At 43.7% G+C, this 19154-nt stretch overlaps 1 protein-coding gene across 1 annotated transcript in view; it reads right to left on the bottom strand.

Annotated features, from left to right (window-relative positions):
- The window catches only part of UBAP1 (ubiquitin associated protein 1), a 46622-nt gene continuing 27468 nt past the window's right edge, over positions 1 to 19154 (bottom strand). The window contains exons 3-8 of the mRNA XM_075932792.2: positions 14667 to 14791; positions 10371 to 11285; positions 6625 to 6660; positions 5886 to 6086; positions 4183 to 4284; positions 1 to 1193 (exon numbers count right to left, since the gene is read on the bottom strand). Of these exons, the coding sequence (XP_075788907.2) occupies positions 1056 to 1193; positions 4183 to 4284; positions 5886 to 6086; positions 6625 to 6660; positions 10371 to 11285; positions 14667 to 14791 (1517 nt within the window). The 3' untranslated portion in view covers positions 1 to 1055. The remainder of the gene's footprint in view (positions 1194 to 4182; positions 4285 to 5885; positions 6087 to 6624; positions 6661 to 10370; positions 11286 to 14666; positions 14792 to 19154) is intronic.

The following is a 19154-nucleotide window of genomic DNA, read 5'->3' as shown; positions in this document are numbered from 1 at the left end:
TTCCATTGTGGGGTTTTATTAGTCATTTTCTGCAGAATCAAAATATTTAGCAAATTAAAGATTCATCAAGACTGCTTATATCTTAGGTATTTAGATCTTTAACAATGTACAACATAATACACTTTGTACTATCAAAACCAACCCAAAAAACTGATTTTTATTACTAGATGTTATTGAATATGTAACTAAAGCAGTGTGAAAAATGTAACTAATGCAGTGAGTATATTATTTGTATTTAAAGAAAGTGCTTGAAAGAAACCCCCTGCTTCACACTGACTATCATTTAAAACAGACTGATTTCTTAGGAGGGCATTTGTTGAAATAGCCTATCCACCTGGGGCAGGAGCGGAAGAGATTGCAAATGCTCAGCTCTTGGCCCTTAGGCGCAAGACACAGCCACTGGTGAGAGTCCAGAGCTTACCTGTTGTGATAAAGTTGTGTTTACACACCACTCAAGCACTGGACACCTATGCCTGGCAGAAGGGCCAAGGGAACGACTTCTCTTTATGCATAGTGACAGGTTAGAAACCAGTGTTCCACTAAGTTACAGACTACTTATCAACCCAATAAAAATAAAAATCCATTGCACTAAAGGTCAACTTCAGTTTATCTGAACTGCGATACAGTGTTTCAGTAGAAGCTCCCACCAGGAAAGCAGCTTCAAAGAACCAGAGCATTCTTGTTTTCAAACCAACTTTGTATTCCTCTATCCAAGAGTGAGAAAAAAAATACTTCCAGCATTGGGTATGTACAATTCCAGTAAAGGTCGGGCAGTCTCAACTTTCCGTGGCCAAACCAGAAAAGGAAACTTAGGAAAGGGCACTTTAAAAACTGAATGTATGAAAAGAAGTTAGCTCTTGTCAGTGGGAAGGACGTGCTGGAGGGACGCACGCGGTGAGCTGGGTCGGGTGCGTTCTCCGATGTATGGGAAAGGCAGGGCGTCTTCCCAAAGACAGCACGCCACACTCTGGCTGAAGTGGCGAGGGTCTAGTTACACAGGCTGGCTGCCTTCCCCTGCAGGCGCTCTCCATCGTGCTCCAAGACTACAGGTGTTTTCAGCTGGCTCCTGCCCGGGCCATTAGATCTTCCAAAGCATTCTCCTGGTCGTTATGTAATAATAGGACTTCCTTTATGTCATTCAGTTCAAAGCCCATTTCTTTAAATTTGCTCATTAGCTGGAGAAGTTCTGTCATCTAGGAGAGAGAAAGACATTAAGTGTCTGAGGGGGGAGGTTCAAGGAGAGGCTCAGGGGAAACAGACAGGGCGTGGAATGCCATGCACAGCTCAACTCCTGCCACGGGCTGGAAGGGGGATGCTCAGTTCATGGGCAAGTGCCCAGATGCCTCAAACCAGTTCAGCCTCCACGTTTTAAAGCTGGGCACTAACGTCACGTTGGCCATTCGGTTGTCCTCACCCATGGGGCCTTGCTGACCCCTACAAACAGCTGAACACAGGGTCAGACCGCTGGCGGCAGAGACCACTGCCCATGAGGTTTACCTACTGTGCCTCATTGTTTCCCCCGTCAATCTGTCCAGCCATCTAGTGTCTCTTGGCCTAGGCGGTGTCTACATTGGCAGATGGAAAGCGCTGCTCACAGAGCCTGCAGGGAAACTGCTGTAATGTCTCCACTGCTCCTTGTGATGGTGGATCGCAGCCACAGTCGTAGCTCTTGCAACGCCACAGCAGTGCATTGTGGGTATTCCAATGCGCAACTGGCTGCAGGGTGCTTTGGGAAGGGTTTACAATGCCGCATGGGGCAGGCAGCATCATGCGATGCAGGTTTCCCAATCCCACTGCTCCACAGTCATCTTACTACTGCAACAGATGCTTGTCAACTAAATGGAGGGTGGGGGAGAGAACGTGACAGGAAGTGTGTATGTGGAGAGGGTGACCATGTATTTTGGGCGGTCAGCATGCTGTCTTGTAAGTTCAGACAGTGGCAGGAGGGAGGGGGAAACCTGATCATCATCCCCTCCCCCCACAACTCTGCACAGCAATCTTACCCCCTCACATTCACTTGGCTCTGTGTCCAACAGCCTGAGCATTCCACATGAATGGTCTGCTCGTATCCCGGAGCATGCAGGCTGTCCCACACGGAGCTCTGAAGGGGGAGAGGTGCATGCCTGCAAGGCAGCCAGCTCAGCGTGGCTACTGCCGGGATTAAGGGCCATTTCCAGCGACCAGTCACAAAGCAGCCAATCACTGAAGTGTCCATGCGTCTCCTCGAGGGAGTTTACCTAGAGCGCTGGGAATGGATTTACTGCGCTAACTTGCAGTGTCGACATGGCCTTAAGCTGCTAGCTCTTTTAGACAGCTCTGTGGTCAGAGCATCTAGCACAACAGGGGCCAGGTCTGAGGCTATCGCTCCTAGGCACTATGGTAATAAGCAGCAGCAGGCGAGCACACTTGAGCTGCGCTGTGTGTATTGGGCTGTGCTGTGTGTATTATGCTAAAGACCATCACAGGAGCCTATATCATCCCACAGTTAGTGACCGGTCCCCAACCTGCTCTTCACTGAGGCCCCCAGCAGCTTGCCGGCTTTGTGAGCCGTTCCGTGGCAGCAGAGAGCCCGCCTGAACCTCTCCATGGCCCTGTAGGTCAAAGCTGCCTTTTCAATTTCTGCTGCATCCAAACGTTGTATCAGTACGAAGTCATGACCATGCTTGTTAGAAGCTAAAGGGTCATGAGGCTGAGTCTGGGAACCAAACAACAGCCCTTGCTAGCACGTGGCTCTTCAGAGCTGATGGAACTTCGGTGGGATTTACCCTGCTTCCAGCAGACAAGTGTCCACACACAGTGGCTGCGTCTAGACTGGCATGATTTTCCGGAAATGCTTTTAATGGAAAAGTTTTCCGTTAAAAGCATTTTCGGAACAGAGAGTCTAGATTGGCACGGACGCTTTTCCGCAAAAGCACTTTTTGCAGAAAAGCGTCCATGGCCAATCTAGACGCGCTTTTCCGCAAAAAACCCCCGATCGTCATTTTTGCGATCGGGGCTTTTTTGCGGAAAACAAATCTGAGCTGTCTACACTGGCCCTTTTGTGCAAAAGCTTTGCACAAAAGGGACTTTTGCCTGAACGGGAGCAGCATAGTATTTCCACAAGAAGCACTGATTTCTTACAGTAGGAAGTCAGTGCTTTTGCGGAAATTCAAGTGGCCAGTGTAGACAGCTGGCAAGTATTTCCAGAAAAGCGGCTGATTTTCCAGAAAAACTGGCCAGTCTAGACACAGCCAGTATGTCCATAACTGGGAGCCCTGAGCCTCAGCAGAGACAGCAAGTACTGACGGAAGTAGGAGACATCTGAACTCTGGAGTCACAAAGTTGTTTCGCTTCCAACCCACATCCCCACCAATTCCTGTCTTTCCCCCTGCTCCCCAGGGCTTGTTTAAGCCTCTCTTAAAGTGGAGGCAGGGATAGCTCAGTGGTTTGAGCATTGGCCTGCTAAGCCCAGGGTTGTGAGTTCAATCCTTGCGGAGGCCATTTAGGGATTTGGGGCAAAAATTTGTCAGGGACAGTACTTGGTCCTGCTGTAAAGGCAGGGGACTGGACTCGATGACCTCTCAAGGTCCCTTCCAGTTCTAGGAGATAGGCACTCTCCATTAATTTAAAAAAATTATAATTTAGGATGTCACCTAAGGACTGGCTATTTCCTGGGTTTAGGCAAGTACAATTCTGTGGCCAAGGCTGCAGGAGGGGCTGGGTACAGGTGCCTTCCTGCAGCCAAGTCCACACCACTCCACCTCACTCATGCCAGGGGCTGCCCCTCTTGCTTGCCTAACCCTCTAGCTGCCAGGTCCCATTCCCAGGAAAGATCAGGGGAGTCCACAGTTACCAGAAGCACAGGCCCTGAAAGAGCAGTCAACCATGTGGAAGAGATGGGGCAGGGCAACGATGGCTGCCTAGTCTTGCTATCCAAACCGTAAGTCAGGGAGTACAAGGCACAAGCTGAGGGCACAGCCTCATCCGTGAAGTGCTCAGGGCACAGGCAACAGCAATGAAAGCAGCTGATCTGCACAAGTGGAGGAAAGTTTTGTAATCTGAGCAGGACTGATCCCAAAGAGAGAGGTTTCCAAATGGCCAAACAGGCATTCGCTCAACTTCCATGACAAGACATGCTCTGAAAGTCAGTGAAATAACCTGGGCAAAGCACCTCCCTTGATGAACATAACCAGGCCCCCTCACCTTCTGCTCGGAGCACTGGGACATTTCCAGAACTGCTTCCACAAGGAGAGGATCAAAGCCCTTCTCACAAAGCTGGCTGTGGACAAACAGATAATCGAGAACCTGTGGGAGGGAGGAAAAAAAGTAGAGTCAGGAGAGTGGAACTCACCTCTATGTCACATACCTATGCACCGTAAACCGTAAGCCATTGACAGGGCTTCGCTAACTGCTTAGAGAAGAGTCTCGGGCTGCCATGTTGGTTTTTGCAGATACAGACTATGAGGAGTCCTGTGGCACCTTAGAGACTAACCGACTGATTAGGGCACGAGCTTTCATCAGTAAAACCCACAACAGCTTATGCCTTAATCAATCAGTCTCCAAAGTGCCACAGGACTGCTAGCTTTTGCTTAGAGAAAGCCTTGCCTCTGGGCACGAGCAGGTTCTCAGCATGGGAGCTTGTTCAGAGAAGCTGAACTAAACTCTTCTGGCCTTTCATTCTCTCCCTCCCTGGGCTTTGGTTTTCACTTTCAGACAAAGGCAGTCTACAAATTAGAGGTTGGGCATTGTTCTGCCTTTTAATACTAATAAAATTCTACCACCAAGTCAGTTTTTCAGAAGCGGCTACTACTACACAGCAACTATTTTTAACATCATACTGAGGGTTCAATGATGAAAATGAAAAGTCTTTTGAATCATGGGTTCCCCACAGATTTCATAGAGCTGATCCAATGTGAAAGCTATCACACCTTTTGAGATCAGTTCAGCTTCTTGGGTGTCTGCTGAGAAAAGCCAAACCAATCACAGTCCCCTTACCTCAGAAATTATTATCCAATATCTTACATGTTGAGGCCCTATCAAATTCATGGTCCATTTCATGGTCATAGGCGTTTAAAAATAGTAAAATTAATGGATTTCAGATATTTAAATCTGAAATGTCATGATGTTTTCACCGTAGTGGACCTGATCCACAAAGGAGCTGTGGGGGGAGTCATATTTATTGTAATGAGGGTGTTGCAGTATTACTACCCTTACTTCTATGCTGCTACTGCTGATGGCACTTCCTTCACAGGTAGGCAGCTGGAAAAAGGTGGCTGCTAGATGGCAGCCCTGCTCTGAATCAGCACTGCAGAAAGAAGGATGCCCTGGTATGGTACTGACACACTCACTTATGCGCTGCTGGACACTCTGCCAGCTGGTGTCACTGGCTGCCCAGTTCTGGAAGCAGGAGGAAGCAGAAGTGCAGAAGTAACGGTGGCAATACCATAATTTTCCTACAATAACTTTGCAAACCCCCCACAATCCTCTTTTGGGCCAAGAACCCAGTTTGAGAGATCTTGGTCTCCCCTGTGAAGTCTGAATAGCATAGGGAAAAGGTCAGATTTCACAGTCCATGAGTTTTTCATGGCCATGAATTTGGTAGAGCCCTGGGCTGAGATTAAATACTGTTAAGAGGTAACATCAGGATCACCTCTAGAACCATTTTTAAAAATTGCCATCATATTAACTCTCTCTCAGTCATTTGGTACAGGAGAAGATTTAACAAACAGGTTACAAACCACAGTTGTTAGTTCCGCAATTTCACATCTGATTTCTTTCAGAACGCTTGGGTGAATGTCGCCTGGTCCCGGTGACTTTTTACGGTTTAGTGTGTTTTTTGTAAAGCCGAGGTGCTGACAGCGATGGCTGCATCTTTGGAGCTCCTGCCCTTTTGGAAGGGCTCTTACCTGTTCTATATTCTGTCCTTTCTTCTTCATAGCTGTTATGACATCTTCGTAGGAATATCCCATGTTGACAACTGTTTCCACACACTGCCGCTCACTGGCAGACAAGGCCTGCAGCACATCCGAGTATGAGGGGCCACTTGACCATTTAGTGCAGCTGTTATTACTGGGCACTTTAGACACGGTGAAGTTTTGGTTCATTATCTACAAAAGGGAAGCCAAGCACAAACAGAGCCATGATACATCTCTATCCCAGCATCCATGCCTCTTCCTTGGCCAGGGAGGACTATTCAGAGAAATCTGAGGGAGTTTTCTGGTCTTGTTTAAAATTAATGGAGCTGGGCTTCCCATATCGCCTTTGGGAGACTAACTGGGATGAAAATCAGTAGGAAGGCCAAAAACATTCCTGCCACTCCCAATGATCTTTCTTGGGATCACTCTAGACATTTCCTCACTTGATATCCCCTTCTACTTTGGAAGGTACTAGATTCTAGGTTTGCTAATTTAGCGAGCTCTGTCATGAAATGACAGTCAGCTAGAGAATAGGAGATAACAAAGATAGCATTTATGGAATAAGAAAACTCTTGTACAGGAGACCACACTCATGCGCTGGCTACTTTGACTGTCAGTACACACACAGGAATCATTCACTTCTTTCACACAAGAAAACATACCAACATATGGATAATTTAGGCCTGTGCTATACAACACATTATCTCACACAGGTAATTTGGAAACTTACCATAGGGAGTTCTGATTCCTTATAGTCTGGCTGTACCTATACAAAACAACACATGAATGAGAAGGTTGAAGAGATGTCTACTATGTTGGCAAGCAGAGTTTCTAATGAAAAGGGGCCTGGAAGGGAAGATGGGTAGACAGGCAACAATTGCCATACTGGGTCAGACCTGTGGTACACACCTATCATTGACAAGGAAACTTATTATGGAACGAGTGAAAAGGACACCTAGCGATTTATATTCATTGTTCTATTCATCACTGAGTCTGTCTCATCCCCTCTGACTGGTCTTCTCTCAAACTAAACTAGCCCAGAATTTTCTACTCTCTAGGGCTAACTACTTCCATGGCCTATGTCTGTATCCCTTCTGCTATAAACTTTTCTTAGCTAACATCTACAACTGACTACAGTATTCTGTGTGAAAGCATATTGGTGATTTCTCCATGACAGAATTTTAGTATTTCTACCCACGTCATGTCTGATCCATCCAAACAAAGCTTGCATTCTGACTAACCTATCACTGAGCAACGTGCATGGATCTGGCTGGAAGGACGAAGGGCTCACTGTTAACCTTTTCCAGTGCTGAAAATCAGCTATTATTTCCTGGTCTGTTTAGTCTCAGAGCCAATTGCTGATCCTCTCATCCCAGGCTCCACAAAGCAGCTTTAGGTTCTCCCATGACTGTTTAAAATATCAAAAGGACCTTGGGTTTGCCTGTTAGTTAAGTTCAGGAGCATTCACCTATCACATACTGGAACCGGATAAGCTGAGTGTCTCTATCCCGATTAAAGATTTACTCCACTTTCCCATATGCAGTAGAAGGGTGTTGCTTACTCACTACCAGTCCAATCAGACCACCATCCAGCTAGCTGGAATGCAGGTTTACTGCAGGCTAGGCCAACTCTCCCCAACAATGGGCCATGATGGAAACTTGCCAGGAGCTTGACAGCCTCATTGCACCTAATCCATGACGAGAAGCCCCCAGACCACACATCCCAGCATGCAACACTTCATCACAGTACAGTAGCTCAAAAGTTGGTTGCCAGAACTTTACAGGACTGGAGTGTTAAGTGAGCACACTTCCAAAATTCACCAGCACCAGTTTTCAATCTTATAGAAAATATTTACATGCTTTTCTTGTGGGGGTGGGAGTAGGACATGGATTAAAATTGAGCTAGCAGGAAGTTAGCATCTCAGTTCCCTGTTCAGAAAGCTATCTTCCCGCAGCTTCCTTTGAGCAGATGGTTAAAGCCATTTGGAGAAATGAAAGTACAGAGATTTCCAGCAGAGATTTGTTTGGCTATAGAAAGCATGGTATTCCAGAATGCTACATCCTCCATCACCCTTACTACAGTGCTGGCGCCACTGATAATCCTGGACTATATATGGCCCATACGCCGAACATATATGGTTTACACAAGAGACTTTAAACATGATGGCCAGCAAGCAATACCCAACTCACGGGGTTAGTTCAATTTCAATTTTACTTGTTCCAAATGGGCCATTCCCGCCTCAGAAGAACTTGACTTTACAATTATTCAGGTTGATATTACTTAAGTGCTGATGGGACAGTAAGCAGATTCTCTTCTGGGAGCTGATACTTGTCAGAGAAAGCTCATGTAATTGGATACTGATTTGTACCAGAAGGTCTGATTTCTGAGAGGCACAGGAGGTCAAACTAATTAATGGTACATCCCAGAGATCTTAATCTTGGGGGAACAAGTGGGGGAAGAGGGGAGTTCTTATTCTCCCCGCCTCCCCCCAAAAAAATTCACAACTAAAGCAAGAAACTAAAACACCATAAGCAACTAGTGAGAAAGGAACAACAAGTGAAAATCACTTCACTAACCTGCACTTGTTGTAACCCACAAGCCCATGTTTATAATGTATATAGAGGAACATGGCTTACCACTTGCCCCGTGCATGCTTTGACAATGCTGTGTCCTCCTCCCATGCAGGCTGGGAACCACAACACTGATCAGATAGCAAATCCACTGGCAGCATCAAGGTAACACTGAAAATTCAGTACAGGTTGAACCTCTCTAGTCCAGCACCCTCGGGACCTGACTGGTGCCAAACCAGAGAATTTGCTGGACCGTGGGAGGTCAATATTTTCTAGCGACATTACCAACACTTCCACTGCTTATTGGGCTCTAAGACATCGTTTAGGGGTGAATTAGAGCTAAATGACAGCACCGAGCACTGAGAGCCAGGTCTTGTAGCTTTAAACAAACTTTACGGGACCAGGGGAAACTTGGCCACACCCATGATAAGTAGACCTCTGGCTAACTAAAAGCATGCTGGACCACAGATGTTGCCAGACTCGAGAGGTTCAACCTATATATAAATCTTAAACAGCACACATGGCAAAATTAAGCCTGCACTTAATTTGTCAACACAACATCCAGATCCATTTAATTTTAATCCACTAAACTTCACAAGCAGTTTTTCCATTTGTCGTCTTGCTTATTTTGCATAAACTGAATCAGTGGTGAAAATCACCACTTGTTTGGCGCTGTATGACATCCACTAGGGCACAGGCCAAAAATTTAGCATCTAAAGATCTAAGCTCAGAAGAAGAGGAAGCATGTTCTACAACAGAAGACAACATGTGTAGTTTCAGGGAAGTCCCAGTTTAAAATGGCCATAAAAATCTAGTCTCCTGGCAGTTATTAAAACATTAACAAGTAACTCCAAATCTAACCAGCCCAAGTCTGTCTCAATTATAGAAAAAGTAGTTATGACAGGTAACAATGACATATATGGATTATCCTAAGGTTTTCCAAATGGGGCAGATAATCCATCCGAAGACATACGAGAGAGATGCTGCATGAACATTTTACCCCAGATGTCAAGAGCTTCTCTTGAAGAAATCCTCAAAATCACATCCGACAACCTCTGGCTTTCAGCTGTACAACCACGATCTTCTGATGCTCAGGACTCAACTCTGTATTTAGTTATAAAACTGAACAAGATTATATTTCCCAAGTCCTTGAGACTGTAACATGGGAAACCAAAAAACCCTCAAGCTTTTAGAAATTAGAGACAGGAGAGTCCAGTCACATCAGCTTTACCTATTTCTCAACCCTAAAATAGGGTTCCCAACAGCATTTTTCTCCACAACTTTGTCTAAAATGTCTCAACTAAGACTAGACAACGAGACGCTCCTCCCCCTCCTTGGGAAACATTTCAAGTGTGGGAAGCTTTTCCTGCTATTCAGTCTAATTGATGAGCTCCTTCCTTACTTCAGCTCACATGTCCATAGCCTCCTTGAAGCATCCTTACAGAATGCCTGCCTCCTTGGTGCTTACAAGGATTTCTCCAGTGTAGAAGAGCCCAGCAATGGTCACAGCACTAGCCTGCTAGGTGCTTAGCAAAGCTGTTATTTAGATTTTCATCTCTTATCAAGTTCACTAGCGCCACTGGATATTCTATGGATCCCCTGCCGGAGCCATGTGTGAGGATAAGATAACACAGCCACATGAAGTGAATTAAGACAACAGCTGTCTCCATACAAAACAGTGACACACAGTCCTCTGAGACTAAACTCCCAGCAACCAAGGTTTCATCTTTAGCTGATCAGTTTTCCATTTAGAGCAAGATGGAGCAATGCATGATGGGACACATTGATTTAATGCTCAGATGTGGTCTGCTAACAAAGAAAGCTACGGGATGCATTTTAGAAATATGAGTGACATTCACCTTCCCCTTGAATATCTCAAATCTATTTTAATCTGTTAAATCCTCACCTTAGCAGCTGTGTTTTGAGATGATTGTTCTTCTGTACAAGGTGTTGACACAGACAAGGAAGGCAGCCTGGATGAAGAGGATAATGTTGATGTCTCCATGCCACTGTCCACATTTAAAGCAGAAAGTCCAACAACATGATGTCCGTTGAGTTCGCTAGCCTTACTCTGAGAGCAGGCCTGTAAAGAGCCAAGGAAAGTGCCATTGTGGAGACAGGTAGCGCTGTGGAAAGTGCTTGTAAGCTTGGACGATTTTTGATCGCTCTCATCTGAGTCGAGTTTGGGAAAGGAGAGAGATTTAATATTGCTCACTGATGTGATAGGGGAGAGGGACACTTTGGAAGACAGGGACATCTTTTCACAGTTTTCCAGCTGTGGCAAAGTGATAAAGCCATTGGGTTTGTGAAGGGGCTTGAAGTCCAAGGTAGCCCTTTCTAAAGATGCCAGTACTTCCTGATCTTGTAACACAGACTCATGCCCTACTTTGGGCAAGCTATTATCCAACAGTTGGGCGACAAATGGCCCAGTAGTACCAACATGAATTTCAAGAATACTTTTCAGTTCTTTTTTATCATCAATAGTTTTTAGCTCTAGTTTGTCAAATGGGTCTTCTTCACATTCAAAATCTGCTGGGTTGAAATCTGCCTTTGGGTAAGGTGGACTAAGGACCTTTTGCTTTATGGCACTGCTATTGGCCGGGGTAGGAGTAAGAATGTTATTATGCTGTAGACTAGCGAGAATAGGGTTAATGGAAGGCGGCATGGCCTCCGAGAATCCCATTTTGCTGTTGTCATCTGAAGCAGCCTTAGCATTAGCTATTGATTGCGCCTCCTTTCGCTCTGCTTCTCTCTGAGCTGATTGGATTTTTTTGATGTCTTCAGCCCACCCGATAGTTCTCTTTTCCAGGGAGAAGTCATACTGTCAGGAAAAAAGGAAATTCAAGCTAAGGAGCAGAATCACTACTTTATGGCAGCAACATCATACCATATGTAACAAGGAATGCGGAACAACCACCGAAGTATATTACCCAAAGGGTAGGGATTATTTCTTTTAATTAATATCTCTGTTACTTACCTATAGTCAGGTAAAAGACATTCTGTGTGTCTCTGGAAGCTAACCTTGGCTATATGCCAGTGGGTATGCTGTATTTTACCTTTTCCACATTATTTCACTTTAAAACGGTTTATGAAGATTAACACAATGCCAAAGCATCTATCTCCCACAAAAGAGCCCATGAACAGAGTAGAAATCAAGTGCCCTACTTAATGGTAGACTTCTACTACAATTTAGCTTCAGAATTTGCCAGGAGGTTGCACATTTTCTGACTGATGAACTGTCCACCAGCTACACAAGAGCAGAGTAACTTCTGGATTACTGCATCACTGGAAACATCATGGCATTTTTTTCCTCTCTTCAAAAGAGATTAAAGTCCAACTCAGAGTTTACTACCAAACAGAAAGAAGAGTACTAACCTATGTACTGCGGAGATGACAAGTCTAGAACCAGTCACCTGAGCCAGCCAAGAAGTCATAAAACTGAGATATTAGACACTAGTGTAGTGTGCATATTTCTACGGAAGCAGATCTGTGTCACTATTACCAGTATGAGAGAGTCCCCTGAGCTTTTTCACATTTCAATATGAACTCTTCCAAGGATCAGCTCTTACATAACCTGTCGTATCAAACATGCCCCCATATTCCCATTCCACATACCGCAGTAAAAATCTTTCTCCAAGGCGCACCATGTGAGGGTAATTTGATAACTAATAACTTGGTGATCAAGCATATAATTTGAAAATGTACATAGCAATGTGATCTATAAAGTTATGAACACGGGAAGAAATAATGACTGATGTTTTTACCAGGCAAGTCTGAGAAGGGAGCAAACCTATTTCTCAAAGACATAAGACAAGCTGACACCACCACCCATGTATCAAAGTTGACTGGCAATCATTGGTCAAGTGGCCATTCTTTGACAGCAAAGAGGGACAAGAACAATTTGAGACCTCACACCCTTACAACTGAAAGCAACTTCAGGGATAACCTTCAGGAAAATGCATCTTAAAGGATGAATGGATTATAAAAGTGAGGGACAAAAACATCCCAGATACACACACTCATTCACTCCTCCTCAACCCCAGAAGATAAAGGAAGCAGTCTTTGGACTGTGAGAGATCTTGACTTGAAAATTGGATCAACAATATTGCTGGGACCTGTGGTAAGCATTTTATCTTGAACCAAGTCTAGTTTAAGTTTAGTTTCTAGAAAGCATTTTTCTTTATTTCTCTTGTAGCCATTTCTGACTTTAATGCCTTAAACTTGTATTCAAAATCTTTTTGTAGTTAAATAAACTTGTTTTATTCTTTAATCAAAACCAATCCAATGTTGTGTTTAAACTGAATTGTTTGATAATGCCAATCGAAGTAGCAAACTGTTGAACACTAACTCCTTCCAGTGGCAATGGACCTTTAAAATCCCATCTGTGCAGTAGCGGGCTAGGCAGTGCAGAACATGCATTTCTGGGAATAATCTAAGATGGGGAATGTGTAGTAACCTAGGCTGCTAGGCGGAGCTGGTACATATCCAACAGGCTGCTGGGCTCAGAGCTGCTGGATCAGGGCTGTGACTATATACAGACATATTGTGTGAACTGCATGCTGTTTGTGAGAGGCCCATGTTAGGAGCTACAGCAGCAAAGCACTGAGAGGCACCCAGAGCTGCAAGACAAATGGGGAAAAAATCCCTCACTGGTCTAGACCACACCCCAGAACATAAGACCTGCCCACAGCCAATTTCCAGGACAAGAGAATTTACAGAGGCACGTGTAACAGAACAGCCCACAGCCAAAATTATCTGAAGCGCTAACGGAGTATGAGTGAACAGTGACAGAGTTCACTGCCCTTTTGGTGAGCCATGGTATGTTCCGAGAAAGCAGGCTTAGCCTGTGGCTAGTTAGTGCAAAAGACAGATATTTAGCAAAGTGGTCTTTGCTCTTTCTCAGTACTACAACATTTGACGTGCTGACAGCAAAAAAGCTTGACAAGTAAGCTGGAGTGGTCTGCTGCAGTTGTCAAAGGAAACAGTGTGCCATGATACATTGATTAGTAGCACCTTGACTTCACTTCAGTATGCACACGGAAGAAAGGGAGAGCTAGCACTACAGACAAGGTTAGCCATTTAGTGTTATAATGGATCTAACATGGCTAATCAACTCCTAGTAGGAAGTAAACTAAGACGACTTAACCACTGATTTGATGGGCTCTGTGGTCATGACCCAAAATCCATATTCCAGAGAACTCTGTAGAAATACCACATGGCATAAAGATGACCAAGCTACTGTGTACCTGCCATTCTCTTTGAGGTCAGGACTGGCAGTAAGCTGGACTTTGGTTCCAAATTTTAACCTGTGGTTGGACTCCTAGTACCAATTTTCAAATTATAAAGGACTGAAGGATTTTTTTTAAGTTAGTCTGCTTAAAATTAAGGCAACTTAAGACCATGTGGCTAGAAAAAAAAAGAGTGGAGAGATGTACTTGCTAAGTTACATAACTTGGCCACATGGTTGGATAAACAAATTGCCACTGAGAACTACAAAAGATAACAAGAGTTCGCCACTCAAAAGTAGGACAAGGAAATCAGAAGCCATCTATCATCATGAATATGCATCAAAGCACACAATCTACTTATCTATTCATCCACTTTTTACACGTTGAAAAAATGAGATGTATTTGGCAGTTAAAAAAATAAAATTCCACTAATTCCTAACAGGATTTTGCAATAGCACCATAACTCCTATATTTGAATTTTCCACTTTTGTTAAAATAAATCTAGATTTATAAGTGAAAACTGCAAAAGTATAGGATAGCCAGAGATAGACGGGGCAGAGTTAAGGTTGTTGTTGGAACCTGGACTCTGAATTTCCCAACTTTCATACTAAGAAGTTCTACTTAAGTGTATGGTTAAAACTTGAACTGTATCAAAGCTTTGCTTCAAAATTTCTTTGGCTTTTACTCCATTTTGATAAATTATGACATGTAAAGCATTTATGATAAGCACTGTAAAAAACGCAGTTACAGCAGGAACATAAAAATCATCGTAACTGTCTATGAAGCCTACTATCCTGTGCTGGACTAAGATCTTTCAGAACAGGGTGCAGGAAACTCCGTATGTGGACAATTTTAGTGCAACCAGGATAGCTCTGGCAAACATTTACAGAAGACCTAAATTTGACTATTTTAAGTTTATAACATACCAAAAATGAACAACAAAGAGAAACCAAACGAACAAAACACCCACTTACCTGTGCTTCTCTGACTAGCTGGGAAGAGTCAGGCAAGCAGAAACCAATGGGTAAGCCAACCTTGGCTGGTGTTTTGAATTTGTCTCCAATCTTAAATGGGACATCATCAAGGTAACTGACAGGCCCTAAGATCAAAAGCAAAGACTAGAATGTATTACGCATTCTTATCAGCATTCAAATATGGAAATACGAATCTATTTTATCTTTGCTAACCTACCTGCACTAAAAGGCAACATAAAAATGAAAGCAGCCAGAAAAAGCACACACACTGCGCACATGCTTGAGTTTGCTGCCCCACTTTTGTTCAAAAGATTTTGTTCTACTCAGTTTTCACATGGCTAAAAGGTTTATTTAGTATCAGATTCCCGGACAGATCATCAAGTAACATTTCCAACACTATTTTTTTACCTTTAATTTTGCATACACTTAGAAGCTATGATAAAACAAAAGGAAAAGGTGATGAGCTTTCATGGGCCAGACCCACTTCCTCAGATCATATTCTGGAAGAGAATTGGCATGTCCATATATACCAAAGGAATACAATGAAAAAAAGAGAACACATTATCTTTGTAATGGGTAAGGTCATTTGTTAAGCCTTGTCATCATCTACAGCCCCAACTTAAACCCCTCCAACGCATTATCAATAACTTACAACCTTTACTGGAACAGGATACTACTCTCTTGAGAGGCTCTAGGGGACAGACCCATAGTCTCCTATAGACAACCACCTAACCTCAGGAAGATTCTTACCAACAACCACAGGACATACCACATTAATACCAACCCTGGAACTTTCCCTTGCAACAAACCTCATTGCCAACTCTGTCCACATATTTACTCTGGTGACACCATCACTGGACTTAACCATGTCAGTTATATCAAGAACACATATTCCTGTTAATCCAGAAATATAATTTATGCCATCATGTGCCAACAGTGTCCTTCTGCTATGTATATTGGACAGACTTCTCAGGCACTTTGCCAAAGAATAAATGCCCAAAATTAGACATCAGATATCTTCACAAGGAAAAAGCAGCTGCTTTTCATTTCAACCTACCTGGACATAGTCTTACCGACCTTACTACATGCATCTTACTTCAAAGAGACGAACACCAGATTACAGAGGGAAACTTCAGAACTTTCATTCATGCTTAAATTTGACACTTTACAAATGGGCCTTAACAAAGATGCTAATTACCGTAACCAATACAAAGATAGCTTTCCCACTTAGCACCCCTGATTAGCCACTCATTGACTCAAATAGCTATTCCCTTCGTCCCTCTCTCTCACTCTACCTTCTGTACATTTGTCAGTTTAATAATGTGTTCACTTTTTTCATTGTATTCCTTTGGTATATATGGTCATGCCAATTCTGTTCCAGAATATGATCTGAGGAAGTGGGTCTGGCCCACAAAAGCTCATCACCTATTAAACCATGTTGTTAGTCTTTAAAGTGCTACATAGCTTTTCCCTTTTATTTAAGCAAGATCAAACTAACATGGCTCTCTCTGTATTACTATTCAAGAAGCTATGATGACAGAGTTATGTTGGCCAGTGGCTGGAAGCAATCATGCTCCTGACCAATATGTGGATAGAACTATAAAAACAAAGCCACAGTGTAGATATAGCTATGTTGACATAGCTAACATTGTCTGCATAGCAGGTGTTCCTAAACCAACAGAATAACTTCCAGTGGGTTAGCTATGCCTATACTAGGGGACTATGCTGGAATAGCCTCTGTAGGGTAGACATATCCTTAGAGATGGAGATACACAGACACAGACACTTATTTCCAGTTGCACATGCATGTTATTTAGCTATGTCTCTATAACTATGGTGTCCAACCAGTTCTGAAACTACTGCTTCAGTGCCTACTGCTATAGCAAACTTGCCACACTCAACAGGCCAAATAGCCACATGTGGCTAGTGTGTTGGACACCATGGCTCTATAAAATAAAATCCTTAAGTGAGAGTCATTATTTCAAGTTATTAAACACATGGATTTAAAAGCAGCCTCAGGGTTAGGGTGACTCTTTAGATACAACTTAAATTTGTGGTTGAAGGAAGGAATGGGGGCAAATCTTGTTTAAAAGCAAGTCCAGAGTTAGGAATGTATAGTGATGCTCATAAATTTCAATACAATTGCCTGGAAGTACCACACTGAACTTCTTACATGAGTGTCCCTTTTCATCAGTGAGAGTCTACACTAATGAAAAGGGAACCCACCTTCTGTACCAAAATAATCCCACTCCTTGGTGGTCAGTCAGCTGGTATATTGTGACCTACGCTTATCACACGATCACACAATTCTCACTGTTACCATGTCCCTCTCATCGCTCACAACCTGTTTTATCTGTTCTCTAGTCATATACATGGTTTTAAACTGTTTGAGGGGAGGGACCATCTCTGTGTCTATTTGTACAGTGCAGTTGTGTGACCAGAATATATATAATAAACTCCAACAGCCACCTGCAGCTTTTTGACAACACCTTGTGGTGTAGCGGCGGTGCTGTCTGCTCTGTAACAGGGGGTCCCCCTGCACTGTGATGTGAGATTCTCACTGACTCTCCCAAATGTGTATTAGCCCAAGCATCTAATAAACCATCTTGTTAGTCTTTAAAGTGCTACATTGTCCTGCATTTTGCTTCAGCTACCCCAGACTAACACGGCTACATTTCCATCACTAGTGTATTAGCCCAGACACCTAGGCTCAGCCTCCCAGGGAGACAAAGGGAGAAAGGCAGACACAAACACCTGGCTGGGGGGCATGGCCTGGGAGGGAGGCAGTTGCTGTCTGGGAAGCATGGAGAGAAGAGGCTAAGCTGAGGCCTAGGGGCGATGGACCCCTAACCCTAGGGTCTGAGACATCCTGGCCCTGGCCCCTGTAGCCACATCACATATGTGCTATGCTATATCCTGAAGGAACAATAAACCCCTCTCTATTCTACAACTGGCGGAATCTGTTCTTGCTGCTATAGGACTGCGGGATTTGGGGGAACCCTGACTGCGCGGTCACACCCCTACCCGGGAGAATTATAGGAGTTTCAAAAACCAATGTTACTTTGTTCAAAAGTGTATTAATCCCACTCCTATACTAGAATTCATTGAATAGTTCACCTGTACATTCACTTTTGGGGTTGGACTATTTTTGAAGACACAGCTACAGAGTACTGACACTACCTTACAGGAGAGGCTGGCAAAATAACTAAACTCTTCACAGCTTGAGCAATCCCAAAGATCACTAATGTGTCATTTCCGCCTGACAACTTTTCAGATTTAAATAGCCACTCATAAATACCTCCTGTGCTCCTCTAATACTGAATCATATAAAAGAATGCAGCCAAGCACTTTAATGAAGGAGAGGTTTTCAAAAAACAGGAACACCCTGTCACCTGGGGGCAGAAGACTTTTAGAGAGCCCAGATGATGAAGCACTGCAGTACGAGGCATATCAGCCTGCTCTCAAATTAGTGCTAGACAGCTTTTCAGCTTTGAACCTCTGGGACTATCTTGTTTCTCACCATGATGGCAAACTGAAGAAGTCTCTCAGAGAAATTAATGGTATTTGTATTCATTATGCCCAGAGCAGAGAGAGCAATGTACTCAGTGAATGCTGAACAGCACTGCAATTTAGCTGTTTGGAGGGGCCCATGGCTGTTACCCCCAAGAAGGCACCTAATGTAAGGCTGTGCATTTGAACCGGCAAATAACACTCCGAAGTCTACACAGAGTCCCCATCAAATGTGAATGGTAATCACAACACATCTGAACCAGACTCAACTCCCCCAATTGTATAGGAGAAGTAATATGTTTTAATGGACCAACTTCTGTTGGCAGGAGAAACAAGTTTTCAAGTTTATACAGAACACTTCATGAGGTCTGTGAAACACAGGCCTGGACTGCACTACAGAGCGAGGTTGAGCACTCCCAGGCAAAGGAAAAAAGCTAGCCTGTGACCTGTGCTAGGCCCCATATTGTGACAGGCATAAGCAGAAGTGTGACTACTGCTCTCCACCTCATCTTAGCTGAGCACCAGGTGGAGAGAGTTTAAAAGTTACACAGCATTAAAAACAGCCATGAACTAGAAACAGCACACTTAGCACTAAGGTAGAGAGACAGTACAAAGACAGCGTGTTCTGCTCAGGAACTTGCTTATTGCTAGTTTCACCTAGGTAGTCAGCGTGAGCTCTATTACAAATAATACCAGGAATTGATGTTTATTTTCTCCCCGGTATACTGATTTTCTGAATCTGTGATAACCTCTGTTACCTGGCATTGAGCAAAGGTCTGTTATAGACCTAGGAAACATTCTCTCTCACGGTATCCCTTGTAGGACATTTCTTCATGGGTTTATAGAACTAGCAGCCAACAGAAAATGGCTGCTTTTAGTCAATATCGGGATGGTGAAAGGCTCTGGAGTCTCCTGTTAATCCCAAGAGCCACCCTATCCCATTATAAGATTAAAAAAATCTGTATTAGAGGCAACAAA

This window comes from Pelodiscus sinensis, chromosome 6, assembly GCF_052426305.1.
Source record: "Pelodiscus sinensis isolate ZL-2025 chromosome 6, ASM5242630v1, whole genome shotgun sequence".
In the NCBI taxonomy this organism is placed as follows: Eukaryota; Metazoa; Chordata; order Testudines; family Trionychidae; genus Pelodiscus; species Pelodiscus sinensis.
This window is presented reverse-complemented; position numbering and strand designations above follow the sequence as displayed.